Below are 16,198 nucleotides of genomic sequence, written 5' to 3'. Positions count from 1 at the left end.
GTAGGCCTACATGTCATCATGAGTATCAGTATTTAAGTAGGATGTAGGCTATGGTAAAGAATAACACTAGATAATACAAGATACACTAGATAATACAAGAGCAAGCATTGTCAGGGCATTTATGCCCCGACAATGCTTGCTTAGTTAAATGGCACAAAGCCAATCAAAGCTTAATTTGGCTTTGTGTGCAGAACTAACTTGAAGTAATAAGTGGCTAAACATGTTGACGGCTTTACATTAGTGCTCGTTTTATTGCTTTACTTCTGTTTAGATTATTAACAGCTTTGGTAGCATGGCCCTGCCTGAACTGAAGCACACTAACCAAACCACCACAGCACTATTAAACGTCCTATCCTTCCAACTATAAATGTCCATTAGTTATCAGATAGCATCCATACTCACTCAGAAACAACTTGTTGAAATGTGTCTCACACACTCATGTGAACCATGGCTACTCCTCCATGTTTGTTGACTAGCCACAGCTAGTAACTGATGTCAGCTGGTCATAGTAATAGTATAATTTATAAATACTGAGTGAAAGCCCAGCTCCTTGTTTCCAACAGGGTATGTGTGTTGTTTATTATAACAAGTTCAATGTTCTGTTTAATGTTGCCACCAAATTCAGAGACAGGGTGAGGCTATATCAGTGTGTAACCCTTGTTTTCACCTGTGTGCTTGCCTTCTCTCACTCTTCCTCCTTTTTTAGTCCCACCCCCTCAGAACCTTTACTACAGTTGATTGAATAATAACAAACCAGTCTGTGGTCCGCCAACTGGTTAGTGCTGCAAGACAGGAGAAGACTTTTGTCCAATAATTGTTTTGTATTATTAGTTTGAATTGACCATTGTTTTATTGAGGCACTTGATTTAGATTTTACAATGTATTATGGCACTTTGACGCCATCTAGTGGGAAAAAGAGGAACACGTTGGCTACCTCTTTTGCGTATAACTGAGCAGATGAGCCGTGTCTCATGAAAATACTTTGGACAGCAGTACCACTACCAAGGTCGTGTCGTGTCATTACTTTTTTTTTTAAAGAAAAACAAAACTTTTAATGCTCAAGGAAAGTATGATACACTCGAGGAGCCTGTAAACACAATCCATGAAATAAACAGTTTTACAGCTGAAAAACGTTAACTGTTTTAACTGATGTATTTGCTGTGAGCCCAAACACACCCAGATATTCTCTTTCCTGATTCGGCTGACATTAAAAACACTAACATCTCATCTCAAGTAAATTTAAAAAAAAAACAGGAAAAAAAACCTTACTGCCCCCCAACAAATAATCCAAAGAGCAGCAACTGAAGGAGCAGTGATCTCCTTTTCTGTCAAATATTGTTGGTACATTAGTAGGTAGTATGCCTTCTATTAACATTTACTGGCATACATTTTGTCATGTGCAATACATACAATTTACATTTGTCATTCAAAATGGCAAAAACATAAATGCTTGCCTTTGTAGGACAGTGTACATTGAGAATAATGAACGGAACATGTGCTAATGGGACAACTACATGAACATGTACCAACCCTGTGAATTAAGGCTGAGGGGGGAAGAAAAATAAAAACTATGCAATTTCTCACTCACATGCAATAAAAGGGAGAAAATCCCTGCTACTTGAGCAAAAACACCCCTCACTACATTTCTTACAGTACATAGCATCATGTGCAAAAGAAAAATCTGAAATTCTACAGCCTAGACAATATTACATACACAGGCATGATGTCAATCCAAATAATAGTACCAGTAAAACAAAAAACGAAACAATATAAAGCAAACAAATGAGAATTGGGTTTTAACAACAAAGTGTTTAGGCTGTACAGCAAACTCCTTCAAAATATGAACACATAAAACAATGTTTCCTCGTTAACTATTGGCTATTTTTCTGTGCCATTTTTAACTTACTTTCCATACAGTATAGCAGAGCTATTCTTCACATAAGGGGGAGAAGAAAAAAAAAACGTACATTTCTTAGACCTTGTTTTTTTCAACATACCAAATAATGGTTTCATTAACTGTTAAACGTAGTGTTGACTGAGACCAAGACAGCTTACTTTCACAACACATTCAACAGTTTAGTTGGTAGGTGAGCTCCATTACTCAGACAATTGGGACTATGATGAATAGCCATCATCTCTTCCAGACATGGAAATCATTGTTAATCCAACACTGCAATACACACAATTAGGCTATAATACTGAGTGGTATCCCAGATTCCCAGTCAGTCCCTAGTCTCCATGATAATCAAGTAGCTGGTGTCTTCATTGTGTAGCTCTCAGTGATTCTGTAATGCTAAATTTATACACGGTCGTACAACAAAGTATAAATCAAGCTTAAGGCCACAGGCCAATGGCCAACACTTTGTGATGCCGTTTCACACTACAACCCTGAGACACCAAGAACATTTGTACACATTGGTTATGTTGTGCCAAGAGAATGACCATGAGAGAAAATGAATGATCCTTATCAGAAGGAAGACTGTGCCCCTTATATTTCTTCACACCTGGCCTGCAGGATTTTATGAAATATTACATTAGGGCAGGAAACAAATGTTTTTCCCCACCAGCAACGGTGGCAAACTTCATCTGGCACTTTAGCTATTTTGCCAAATAAAAAACAAACTAATAATAATAATGGCTGGTTAGCTGCCAAAGTGGTAGGTCGAGTAGGCAAACTCACAACAACCACAGCCAAAATTTACCAGCATTTGGCTAATGGATGGGGAGATATCTCATTCTCATCCTGTCCAATGTGCCAGCACATTTGCCAGAATTTAGATTAGAACATAGTTAAAGTTAGTTAGTTCAGATTTTTGGACTTAAAAGCTGTAGGAAATACCTGCCATTAATATTAATGGTCTGGTTTTGGTGAATATAGCAATTATTCCTGCTAAAGGCCTATTCATAGTCTGGGTTTTCGGTGGTGAGGTGACCACCGCTCCTGTGGTGAGCTGACCACCGGAGCTGAAATAACGTTGAGCGGTGGTGAGTAAAAACAGAGAGAAGGGCTGGGGCGGTGGTTTGCTCTTCACCGCGGCTTGTGACGTCATGTTGTGTAGTTCGGTGGTCACCTCACCACTGAAAATCCAGACTATGTATGAGCCTTAAGGATTTTTGATGGGAAGTAATTAATAAAAAAAACTAGAAAGAGGTTAATCTGCCTGTTTAGCACTGATTTAGCAGTTAATGTGTTAAGTAGTTCCAGTCATTTGGTGGGGGTCTGGGGACCACGCATTAAAAATAGATGAATCCACAAAACTAGCATCAATTGTATTGTTGACCCATTTCTACCATATAGAGCAACTTTGACCCGTCACATGGAACTATTCTTTGCGTCCAGTATCACTACGCCAGCAGCACCACAAAACCATAGTTCCATTTGACAGAGGAGTCAAAGTTCAACAAAAGTTGCTGTGTATGGTAGAAATAGGTCACCAATACAATTGACTCTAGTTTTGTGGATTGACTTATTTTTAATGCATGGCCCCCAGTGCCAAATGACCTTAACTACTTAATATTCACCAAAACCAGACCTCACATCACAACTCAGGCAATCAATTAATACCTTTGCAACAACAATATTAATGGCAAGTATTTTCTACAGTTTTAAGTCTAAAATTCTGAACTAACCCTTTAAGGAAGAAGATCCATCAGCTAAATCACACTGATTACACAAAACACACATTTGATGTCTGGTCAGTATCTAAAAATGAATTATTAGTGAGAACTATGAGCAAAGTAACGCTGGTTACACTCTAGGTGTCAGGATAAGATATAAAACCGTGCAAGATAAGATAGCAGTATTTGTTCCAGCAGGAAGCCGTTTAGAAATCTCACCGAGATATTCAGAACCCCCTCATGACTAGAACTCAAGTGTGTTCATACGTTAAGGCTCTACTCTCATTGCCAACACAGCTCAATACTAATAACTTCTTAATATAAAAATAAAAATTCTACATTGAAATATCTTATTATATACACATCACTGGCATATGCAAAATTAAAATCTTCAGTATATTGGTATTAGTTTAGCAAATCACAGAGGCAGCATTGAATCTAATCAAGTGCTCTCTTTGAGTGGAAAATTGCAGGCTTAGACTTGAATTGGCTCTTTACAGTGCTGAACTGCACCGTCTTGTCCTGCAGGGCTTCCAAACACAGTAATATGTAATTTCCATAATGACATATTTGAAATGATATCTTCTTCACTCCAATAAAACTCGTACATGAATTGTGAAGCTGTAAATTTGTATTATTTGTAAACAGTGGAGTAAAATAATAGTATTTGGAGTTATGGGTGCATTAAGATAGTTAAAAAAAATCTGCATCTGCTCAAGCTACTGGCTTGAGGACTGAGCGTAAACATCTTCCCTCTTTAGTGAGCTCTCTCGTGAAACACATGCAAGGCAAAGGGATCGCCTCCTCCCGACGTGAGATTGTGTTGAACTTGCACTTCTTGAGGTGGTCAGCCATGCTTGCAATGTTGGCAAATTTCCACTCGTTCACTGTACCAAAGGCTGTGCTGAATCGCCACACCTGATTGGCAAACAGGAGAATAAATGTATTACTTCTCTCTTGCACTATTTAAACACACATTACATTTCTTGGAACAGACATGTATGTCTACACAATGGTGCGTCAGTCAAAATGGAGAATTGTGAATCCAAATGAACAAATCAACCCTTTGCAAAATGCCTGGTAAACTGCCTGGAAAGAAATTAACTATGACAAAATGTACTAAATTACTAACCTTGTCTTTTATCTGCCAAGAATTTGATCCATCAGCGCATCGTTTCTTCTCCCAGAGCAGGACCACCATGCCACGCATCTGCAATAAGCTGCCACACACGTCTCTCATGGTTCGGGACACTCTAGACAGTTGGCACAGACTAAAGCCATCCAGGAAACTTGCTACATGCTGCAACAACTCAAACGGAAGACTGGTGAGGTGGTCACACTGGGAGCCAAAGCGGCAGGTGTTTCTTGGGAAACTGTCCCCATTTTTCAAGGGCATATTGGGCTGCACTCCGAACGAACCAAGGTGCCTGTCGTGGATGATTCTTGAACCCTGCACAGATGGGCAGAATCGTCTTTGTGAGTAGGTGCAGCCGTAGTAAGCCAGGGGGCAGCGGTGCTCCATCCAGCCATTCAGCCCAGCGTGGATATCCCCATGGACATTTTTGAAATGAGAGGAGAACTCATCCCGCCGGAACAGCTGGCCACACACAAAGGTGAACATGGAACGCTGCTTGGTTTGGTATCGGGCCACACACTCAAGGACCAGATCCAACCTGAGCGTGTGGAAGGGGCTCGGGTTGGAAAGCTGCGGGCTGGCATGATCGCAGGCAGAGGCTGAAGCGATGTCTCCAACCATGGTGTTGGTTGCGAGAATGGCAGAGGGAAAAGAGAATGTCTGTGTACCAAAGTCAATGTGGTAGCCATCTACAAACCTGCTGTCTGAGATTCCTCGGCCGCCCGGAGAGTCCCCCAGGCAAAACAGCAAGGCGGCAGTGATAAGATCAATGCCGTGGAGCCCCATTGGGTCGTCTGCAACCTCCAAATCAGAAGTGTCTACTGACTTGTCCTCCATCTTTGCCCGAAACAGGTAACCATCAGACAGCAGTGCTCGTCTGCCATTGAATGTAAACACACCCATTCCTCTTAGCACCTCAACATTATGCAGCTTACGTTCCAAGCACCTGTATTCAATAGGCAGGTGTTGAAACCGATTGTTTCGTACGTGAAGATCAGGCAACAAGAACGGCATCTGAGGTGGAAGTGGCGCTGGTTGGGGCCCTTGCGGCTCCGGTGCCACTGCAGGCATGGAATGATAAGGCACCTCTGGCCTGACATAGGAGTTGTCATCAATTGAGTCATTGTCATCGATTGACTCGTTGTCATCCGGCTCTTCAACATACAACTCAACAAAATCAGTCTCTTCTACCCAACCAATGTCATTTTCTTCCCCAACCACACAATCCACCCCGCCTACAGCTCCAAGCTCACAGTCTGAATCAGAGTCACTTTCCTTCATGTCTACGTTTTTCAAATCCTCAACAGCGTAATCACTGTGCCCATTTTCTCCATTGTGAAGCACCCCATTCTTATCAGTCTTTTCGCCATTCAAGTTTCCAATGATTGCATCAACATCCCTGGAACTGGTGAGGATGTCTAAGGCAGCGACCAGGCTTCTACTCGTCTCTACCGATGCCTTGTACAGCTCATTATAGGGTTCCTCTTCCATGTCCACTGTTCCATTCCCCAGTATCGCTTCTGATGCTATACTTGACGCTACAGACATTTTGTCACTTTCACCAACTTTCTTCTCACCGTTCTTAGACACATTTGTTATCACTTTCAGGGATTCTAGTAGCATCCTCTGGTCCTGCAAGGCCAATGCCATATCAAGCTGCTCCACCTCATCAAAGTCTTTGCTCAAGTTCTCGTAGGACTTGCGGTCGGCATAGCTCACAGGCCAGCGGTTCCACTCCATTGTACAACACACCACGCTCGCTGGGCATGTGTGAAGGTGCTCTGCCATCTTGATGCGAGCGATGGTGAACGGGCACCCAAAACCAGTGTTTAGGCAAGGCACCCGTTCATAAGGACACAGCAGACGATGTTCCTCTATTTTGCATGCATGGAAAACAGCCCCACAAACAAGGTGGCAGCCGATGAGGTCACAGGAAACACCCAACTCTGGTCTGACCATGCATCTTCTATTGATGCACTTGAGGCAGTGAGTGTGCAGGTCTTCCATTGTCATGTGGTTGCTCCAAAGCAAAGAGGTGCCTTTATAGGAAGGGGTGAGGTTGTCAACCCTGAAACAAAACAAAACACTTGTTTCACAAAGTTTCTGAAATTACACTAGTAGAGACTTTGTCAACCATACATATTCATGCTGTAAGTCAAAGCAGCAGACACACTGACAGACAGTGATGGAATAAGCCATGCATGTGCCTGTTACAATCACATTATCCTATGGACACAACTGCCTTACCACACGTGAAGACAAATCATTCTGTAATGTAGCTCCTGAACTTTTCTCTGACAGTATCTGTTTACCAAAACTTAAATGTCCCATGACATTTCACAAGACCCCTCTTGAGTTACATGGTCACAACAATTCCCCAAAGACCTCAGGGTACACTTGACCCCTCACCTTTGGCTCAGAGCAGGAGCTGCCCATTGACTCCATTCATGGCGTTTGGTGACAACAAAACCTAAAGAATGTGAACAAGCTATGTATGCAAACTATAATGGTCACGACAAAAGCAAGGGGAGAAGAGTTTTTTTTTCTTTTGTACTAAGCTAAAAGGTACTAAACGCTTATGTCTGATTAGTATGACGACAAGGTATTAACTTTAAAAAGTTAAAAACCCACAACGGTGTTGCAACTTGCAAGTCACAACACACCACAGTGAGTACACACAACACAGCCATTGTTCCAAGTCACTGCCAACACTCTAGCAGCTAATTACGCAAGGTTGGCTGGCAAAGTAACTGCTATAAACAAAAACACAAGCCAGCGCTTCTGTCGATCTACAACACTTCTATGACTTAGTGATGTAACGTGTTAGGTTTAATATCTACAAATTACTTTACAGTCCAGTTGCGTTACTAAATAAGCCTGCCTGATGTTGCAAAAAAACTTTTGTTACACAAAGCACAACATCAACATGGCCAGCAGGCTAACGCTGGATAGCAGCTACCTTGGCTAAGTTCTCCCCGGTAGCTTCTAGAAATGTGCTTACCCGAATAAAGCCGCGCTCCTACGCGCTTTGCTTTTGTCTTCACGTTGTGCCAATTTACTCCTCAACTATAATGTAAAATATTTAGCTGTAAAGACGATGATCTGCGGTGATAATGTGTTCAAGTCTTATTTTATGCAGAGGCTACTAGCGGCTATCGCTGGCTAAGTTAGACCTTTACTGTTCGGCCGTTTGTGTGTTGCTTCTTGCTTGCTACAAGTGTGGGGCACTAGAGTACTACGTCAGCAGGCAAGAGACCAGTAACATTTGGCCTGGCGACATGGGACCTATGAGCGAACCGTAAATAGACAAGTCTGGGGAATACCCTAAGTATATTTCATATGTCATCATCACTACATGCAATTTATTGAAAATGCAGGGAGTAGAGCATTTAAAAAGCAGGTGTCTTTTACAAATGACCAAACTCAGGGACAGCAAACTGAGCAAAGATCTTTATTAAGTTTTGTTGTTTTCTTACAAAACATGAAAATAGATTTTGACAGAGAGAGAAAAGAAAAAGTTTTCAAGATTTTCATAAGCACATCTACTTTTACAAAATCCTTCAAGTATTTCCATGCTGAGGTTTCATTTATTTTACACCCTCGATAATGTGTGTGTGTGTGTGTGTGTGTGTGTGTGTGTGTGTAAAAGCAAAGCAAAAAGCAAAGTTCTTTGTTTACCCAGGGTGAATGGACCAAGCTGGAGATGCTTGTTTACAGCCAGACCCTGCTCATAGAACATTTCATGGTAGGGGTTCAATGCCTTGCTCAAGGGCACTTCAGCGGTGGTAATTTTAATGTGCCGGTCCGGGGATTCGAACTGGCGACCTTCCGATAACAAGACCGCTCCGCAAACCGTTCGGCCACCGCTGTGTGTGTATGTTTGTGTGTGTGTGGTGTGTATGTGTGTGCGTGTGATGGGGGGAGGTAAAGAGAGGGAGGCAGAGGAACAGTGTGTCAGTACATTATGTGTGTTTGGTCATCTGTCCAGTTCAATGGGGCTACTAGTTCACGAGGCCACCTCTGAGATGTGGTGAATGTTAGACAGGGTGAGCTGTGCTTCTTGTGCAGGGTAGGAGCGTCTGGAGCGAAGCCATAACCTCCCAAACACCCCTGTGACCAGCAGCAGGACAACCAGAAGCCCTCCGAGAACAAAGGTCTCCACAGGGGGCACACCTCCAGCATCTGCCAAGAAAAGGGAGTTAATTGTAGCACATTCTTCACATAAATTAAAAGTATATTATGTTGAATCACATTTAGAAGCTGTGAAAGTACCAAACAAATATATTAATCTAAAAAGATCAGATTAGTGAGGATCACAGGTTTACAATCAAATAAAATACCATCTTTGAAATAACCTAAATTAAACGAAAGTCATATAAATTGTATTGTTTCATAGTAAATTACATAAAAGTGCAAAATGTTCATGATCAGCCTGTCCAAATTAAAGAGAAGAAAGACAAGCCACACTGCCATTGTTGGAAACATACTCAGACCGGGTTGGTCCATTTGTGACATAACCCGTCTGATAGGTCCATAAGACACTGTATGGGACAAAGGGATGTCTCTCCGTGTCCTCCCCAAGGGATCTTCACCAGAGCAGTTCTGTTGTGGGAAAGAGTTGTTTTGTCAGGCATATGAGTGACAGAAACACAGGGGCATCAACAGCCTCATTGTCACGTTTCAAGTCATCAACACAGCCTCATTGTCAAATGGTGTCAGACTTTTGTTTATTCATCAAGAACGAGAAGAAACATTGTCCATTTGGGCTTAGAATCAACTTAAGTCAACTTAGGTCGGGTGCCACACTAGGATACAGCTGGAAAACAATTCTCGACTCCTTGGTCTATTTTAAGACATCAGCTGTATATATAGGCTAACTTGTCTGAACTGGCCTCTGACTACCTGTCTGAGGAATGGGCACAACATGAACTCAACTCACTACCTGTCTGAGGAATGGGCACAACATGAACTCAACTCACAGGATGGCAGAATCCTGGTGTATTGTGGCAGATTTGGACATTGCAGTGGAGGAAGACATCAGTATAAGAGCTACCCACAAACTTGAACATTTGTATCCTGAACATGGCCTCCGGACCCTGGCCGTTCTTCAACACTGTCAGTGTCTGTTCACTTGATATCACTGGGCAGCTGAGAGAGAGAGAGAGAGAGAGAGAGAGAGAGAGAGAGAGAGAGAGAGCGAGAGAGAGAGAGAGAGAGAGAGCGAGAGACCAGACAGACAGACAGACAGACAGAAATCAGTCAGAAAGGCCTGGCAGTACAGGAGACAGAATGTCATGAGGACACAGATTGTCATATTGAAATGGTGCAAATTGAAAGGGTAATGTTGTATTTTCATTATAAGCATTGCATCCATTCATTCTGATTAACTGCAAAGCTAACAAACCAATGTAAACACTATTTTAAGTGCAATAGAGACAGCATAAGACAAATCGCTTTGAGGATCACCCCCATTGCATGGCATTGTGAAATCCTTGTGCATTTCATTGCCTTGCTGTTGTTAACAGTACAATATACTGCCTGGTTGTCAAGGGCATGCACAGCTGTTGAACAGAAACGCATATGGCCTCAAACAGGGAGGGGGTGGGGTCATATGACCTGGCCCAAAGAGTTGTTGTCTGGGCTGCTCTCTAAGCAACTAATTATCTTATTTTGGATTTCAACAGTGAACTCCTAGGCTGAGTAAACAGTTATTTTTATTAAGTTGTATGCTGGTGTTGCACATCGAAAATAGCCAATCTACTGTACAAGCTCACAATGTGCCCCAGCACAACACATTATGGCTTGTACTGTATATCTGCAATTTTTGGTATGCTGCATGTAAATCAAGCATTATAGTGCCAGCTTGCAAGTATTTTGACTGAACAGGAAGCCAGAGCATGTGATACAAGCACAGACATCTTTCAAGTATTTCAAGTATAGGCTAGTGTAACTTGTAACACTTGTATGGTCAAGAGTCAACACTGTGATACCAGAGATAAAAGGATCGACACTGATGGCTTTCCAGTTTTCTTGTGAGAATGCAATAAAAACGTTTCAATTTGAAAGAAGGTGTTTATGGCATGACTTCTGAATTCAGCTCCTAATAAAGCAAAACAAAAAGAAGAAACAGAAAAAGAAAAGAAAGGGTAAAGATGAATACAGCTGGATTTATTCAAGCTGTCTTAGGACAGACCTGTCCCTGATGAAGGTGTACTGGATGTTGCTGTATGGGTCACTGGTTGGCGTCGCCCAACATCTTTCCATACGCAGCATCAAATGTGCCGGTATCTAAAGTCACAGAGACAGCCAGGGAGTCAGGAATATATCTGATGCAATCATCCATAAGGCAAAACTGACGGTCATTCAAGTCACACAAGGTAAATATTTTTCCATAGTGGCGTGGGTCAACAACACCATTTCACAACCCGTAAACAACAGTTGCATGGGGGGGATGGGGTTCTTGGTATCTCCAGTGGCACATTTGGGATCATAACAAGCTTAAAATATTTTCTGGGGGGGGTAGGGAAGCAAGAGTGATGTGAAGAAACACAGAGGCTGTGCTAAGATCTGTTTTGGAAGGAAGGGCCTGTTCAAAGAGCATGAGCAGCATTGAGCACGAGACCAATAAGTCTCTGATTGATAACAACGTCGAACTCAAATTACTGTCTGGTCATGACTACAGAGTTTCCAGCTGCGCCTGGAACCTCTTACAACACCACATATTGCTTAACATAGACTAGCAGAAACATGCCTAACCTAGTCCAGAAATAACTAGCAATGGGTTAAAAAATCACACCCGTGTGAACTGAGTGGTGTAAGGTCTTATATAGACTGATCAACTGTGGTCTGACGTAATGTCTGACGTAATGAAATCACACCCGTGTGAACTGGGTGACCATAGCAACCATGTTAATTTTTTGGTACGAACAGACACGTAAACTAACAAAGCTAGTTGTAGGAGTGGTTTACACCACTCAATAACAAAGCCAGTTGTAGGAGTGGTTTACACCACTCAAAAAGATAAAATGTTTTCTTTTTGGGAAAACAGGTCAAACCTTTCAAAATACCGGTAATTTAAAAAATGTGAAAAGAATTCCAAAGATTCCGCAAAGCAACACTTTGTGAGCTATTTTTACTATGTGTTGTACAATGAAGTATATAGGGCATAAGTGGTTCATAGGATAATTGTAATACATGCATTTCATCCATTGAACATGTAAATTGTATTCTACTGATATTATTATTCTTAATAACACTAATAGTAATATTCATAAACCATCATTAATTCTAACATTAACAACATTTGTGCAAGAAATGTTAGGGTGTGCTTTTTTAGTAAAGTATGATTTACTTAAATTTACGGCATAAGTTTGTTATTAGGAGAAAATATTAACGCCATAACTGAACATATGGTTAGTAGCTTAGTATAATAGTTAGTAGATCTCAAGTCTACTTGAAATTCCTGTATAATTTGTTGCACTCTAGTCTTACATTCCCGCATACAGTTATAAGATTAACAGTCCCAAATAAATGTTAACAGTAACAAAATCTTGTTTCAAAGGTTATTCAAATCCAATTCTTTGATACTGTCTAAAAAGAGAGGGAGTTACATGCATGAGCTAGATTCAAATGAATTGGCTTTAGCAGCAGAATGCCTCAGTAATATTTCCACATAGTTTCCACATTGAGCAGTGGTTCTCAAGTTGGGTCCAGGTCCATGCAGGTCCTTGAGGGGTTTCCAAATGGATCCTTACAGATGAGATATGTACTGTCAGAGTCATGATGAGGTCCTTAAAATAAAAAAGTTTGAGGACCACTGACCTTCAGCATCCTCAGGGAGGACAGACCCGTTTTCAGTCCATGCTAATTACCATAAAAACGTTCACAAAGATGTTGTCCTCCAAGGTAAGTGAGGGCACGGTAGTCCATCTGTCCTCAAAGTTCTCATCTTTGAACAGCAACATTGATACTGAGAAGTTCCCATCCTCTGTGTTCAGAGTGATTGTTCTGCAGAAAGAAGGTTAAGATTCAAATTTTAATATAAAAAAGAAACCATCATCGAAAAAGAAGAAAAAAGTTTCCAAACATAGGGTTGCGACCCATTTAGGGTCATGGACCCATTTCTATCGGTCGCGGAAATATCCCATTTTCTTTTTCACCTTTTATACAATTTATTTTCTTTAAAAGTTTTGAGCGTGCACAGATCTGGTATTTTCACTATTTTTGAAATAGGGCTTAAGTGATTCTTCCATAATGTAATTTTGTACGTTTATATCCTAGCAACACTGGGTCTCAACTCTCAAGCTGGAAAAGGTTGGGATCCCCTGATCTAGACAGAGAAAAAGAAGAGTGTTTACTATTTATAGCTTACCTGACATCCACTCGAATCATATTCTCTCCATTAGGCTGTTGGACCATGTAGTTGATCGGATAACGGCACACAAAGGTGATGTTGATGTAGTTTCTGGTAACAATGTCTGTATCATTATTGCGAATGGTGTTCATGAACATGATATGTGTGTCATCTGAGGTCTGAAGAGAACAAAATAAGCAGACGTTTAGTTGTATTATTAGTCGGAATGTTGAGCCATCCGTCTATGACTACGTTATAAACAGCAATATTTGTTCTTTTTGACACTGATGCTGGGGCATTGACCATTTCAGTCTCACTGTATGCTGAACGAACAGTAAGTAATGCAAAGACAAAGTATAAAGACACAAGTACTTCACATGCAGTGCAAATAGTGCAATAATATAATTATAGAGTAGACATATATTACTCTCCCATTTTGTACAGTACATGCAATATTCATCTATGCACTAAAGGACCAAGGCATATCATATGGCGGCAGTGAGGTGGTATAAAGTGTCATAGGAAGGCAAATGGACACACATAACACGACAAGGGCTACAGCATCTTCCAGCCACAGTCACCACATTAAAAGTAATAGGAGAAATGTCATGGCACCTGCAGATAACCATGAGTGGTACAGTAATGCTTCTTCAAGCTTCAATAAAAAAAACACACCAATCTTGCCATTGCTCTTTCCAAAGCCATAACTTTAACAGTAATAATCCCTTCACACTGTAAATGTGAATGATACAGTTCAATGCTCAGTTGCAGGGCAGTGACGTAGTTGAAACCATAAAATGCAGACTTGTTGAAAAGGTTGCGTCCAAGTTGTGTCTGGGCCCCTGTTGAGCTGAAATGGAGTATGGGCCCCGTGGTCACTGAGCAGGATGAATTGCCCCCCTGTGCCCCTAACGGTCCAGACACCTTTTACTACCTCTTGGTAAATATGCAACCCCCCACTATGACCACTATAGACTGGTTTTCTACAGCGAAAGGACATGTCTGCATTTCTTCTCAAGAGAACCCCACTAACACTTGCACTTATTACAAGATAATACCAAGCCTTGATGTTTCGCGGATGCAAAAACATTAGAGGGAACATGACCAAAGAACAATGTCACATTTATTAGGAAATGGATGACCTGTAAACCAGTTATCAGTCATTTATTTTGCGGAGACTGGGTTTAAAAGCTTTTAAGTTCAAGGTGAAACGGCGGATTGGCAGCTACGACATTCCTCTCTTTTAACAACAGCATCTAATACAAAGCAGGCTTACTTTCTTCAACTGCTATGCAAAAAGTCTTATAAAACGACTGAGATGTATGTGTGTGTGTGTGTGTGTGTGTGTGTGTGTGTGTGTGTGTGTGTGTGTGGCTATGGAGAAGGCGGGCCGGGTTCTACCACTTCAAAGCTGTGTTAACCTTTTACTTGCTTAACAAGAACATGCCCCTTATATGCTTTCTCAGCGAGGCCTTCAATGGCACTCGTGTCCTGAAGTGCGGATTTATACCTTGCCAATGTTAGAATTGTCCTCGGTGCAGTGTGCAGCCATTCTCTGTGAGTGTTTGGAGGGAAATAATAAGGCAAGACTGCAAGGTTGGCCAAAGAATTATGGCCCCCCTCTTAACCAATTTAAACACACGGTCATCATTTCCATATAAATCCTGAAAATTTAGAGCTGCAGGGCCCTTTCAGCTACCACTTGTTGCCTTGAATGACATTCTGGTCTATTATGGGGAAAAGGAACAACGCTACCCTTCTCTGTATAAACATATGCCACTTCCCCCCTCCTTTTTGCCTTCCTTTCTCTGAGTTTGTGCCTTTCTCTGTCCACCTTATTATGCCTGGTATGAGCTAATTCCAAAGTAGCAATCTGGACACAGGGGCACACAGTCTGCACTTGCGTCATAAAAAGGGGGGGAAGTCTCTTTTCTGGTTATTTTTAGTGTTATGTAAAGAGCAATTACCTCACCCAATTAGCTCCTTTTCTACCACTAGAAAGGTCCAGACGGGTGGCCAGTTCCCATAACAACCGTAGATATCATAAAATAGATAATCTATTATGACGACTATTTTATTTAGTCAATAATGGGTGTATGAACTGTAATTTGCCTTCATATTATGAACGTAATATCAAGAGCACCTGCACAATTTGATTAGTATTAGTCTATACTATAGCATGCAATGCCTAATTCATGTTCTGAAGAATAGCTTAAATCTTCAATCTTAAAAGAAATACACAAAGAAACGGAGGTAAAGTGTTAAAGACATACCATGATGGTTCCACAGTCAGATAGGTTTGTCTTAATGCTGAAAATGTAATCATCTCCTTTCTCAACACCATGGCACTCTGGATCATTTAAATGCAAGTCCCAAACCTAGGTAAACAAACACACATTTACACTTGAGAAAAACATGATTGGCCTAGATATGACAGACATGATGCAAAGTACTTGGTAAACAGTGTTGAATAGGGTTGTATTGGTGCTCACTCACTTACATGAACTGGAGGCACTTTGTTGAGGAAAAAGGTACTAGGAATTACGACCTCCATATGATCGTTAGAACATACAACAGTGTCATTGAGCTCTACAAGAAAGGAGAAAGAGGTTTATAACTCACTTACAATATTTGATTTATCTCAACTCACATAAGTAAGAAGTAACCCTTTGTTTGTTTGCTATCCTGATTTGTACCAGATGGGCAGGTTTGATTACATTAGGTCGATTCATACAGCATCAGCACCATTGACAGTCAGACAAACGCTAAATAATAAATAATTTAACCCTGAAATCTTAAATTAACACTTAATACATGTGGCATATAATTATAAATGTTTTGGCTGCAGGTTTTCATAACTTCCTTATAGACACAACTGTGCACCATGACACATGTAAGTTCAATGGACTATCCATACATTCTTTATGAAACATACCTCAGGGCCAACACATGGACATTTTTGACCCCTTGACAGATGTGCAGCACAAGCAGTTTCCCCAACCTCAGGTGAAGAGCTTACCCTGCTCCTCAGGCTCCAGATAGACAGCAGACGCACCCATCCTCACGGTGAGCAGGAACGAGACAAACACCAA

The 16,198-nt window shown here is 41.3% G+C and overlaps 2 protein-coding genes across 2 annotated transcripts; both read right to left on the bottom strand.

The window, feature by feature from the left end:
• Positions 1-1,024: 1,024 nt before the first annotated feature.
• On the bottom strand, positions 1,025-8,022 carry fbxo30a (F-box protein 30a). Its single transcript, XM_079528353.1, has 3 exons — positions 7,755-8,022; positions 4,751-6,821; positions 1,025-4,536 (listed from the first exon to the last, which is right to left on the bottom strand). Exons 2-3 carry the CDS (start codon positions 6,764-6,766, stop codon positions 4,333-4,335), a joined length of 2,220 nt encoding a protein of 739 aa, XP_079384479.1. The 5' UTR covers positions 6,767-6,821; positions 7,755-8,022; the 3' UTR covers positions 1,025-4,332.
• Positions 8,023-8,664: 642 nt separating this feature from the next.
• Positions 8,665-9,853, bottom strand: LOC306942463 (pancreatic secretory granule membrane major glycoprotein GP2). The gene is made up of 3 exons (XM_079528362.1): positions 9,733-9,853; positions 9,241-9,355; positions 8,665-8,935 (listed from the first exon to the last, which is right to left on the bottom strand). Exons 1-3 carry the CDS (start codon positions 9,835-9,837, stop codon positions 8,760-8,762), a joined length of 396 nt encoding a protein of 131 aa, XP_079384488.1. The 5' UTR covers positions 9,838-9,853; the 3' UTR covers positions 8,665-8,759.
• Between the last annotated feature and the right edge of the window lie 6,345 nt (positions 9,854-16,198).

This window comes from Electrona antarctica (genome assembly GCF_951216825.1).
Source record: "Electrona antarctica genome assembly, chromosome: 18".
NCBI lineage: Eukaryota > Metazoa > Chordata > Actinopteri > Myctophiformes > Myctophidae > Electrona > Electrona antarctica.
Note: the sequence above shows the minus strand (reverse complement) of the source record. Positions and strands in the feature narration are given on the sequence as shown.

Coding starts and splice junctions, on each gene's coding strand:
- fbxo30a (XM_079528353.1), bottom strand. CDS start 6,766: ATGACAATGGAAGACCTGCACACTCACTGCCTCAAGTGCATCAATAGA. Junction 4,537..4,750: donor CTTGGCAGATAAAAGACAAG/GTTAGTAATTTA, acceptor TTTGCCAATCAG/GTGTGGCGATTCAGCACAGC.
- LOC306942463 (XM_079528362.1), bottom strand. CDS start 9,837: ATGTTCAGGATACAAATGTTCAAGTTTGTGGGTAGCTCTTATACTGAT. Junction 9,356..9,732: donor CACCAGGATTCTGCCATCCT/GTGAGTTGAGTT, acceptor TTCCCACAACAG/AACTGCTCTGGTGAAGATCC. Junction 8,936..9,240: donor AATGGACCAACCCGGTCTGA/GTATGTTTCCAA, acceptor TTTTCTTGGCAG/ATGCTGGAGGTGTGCCCCCT.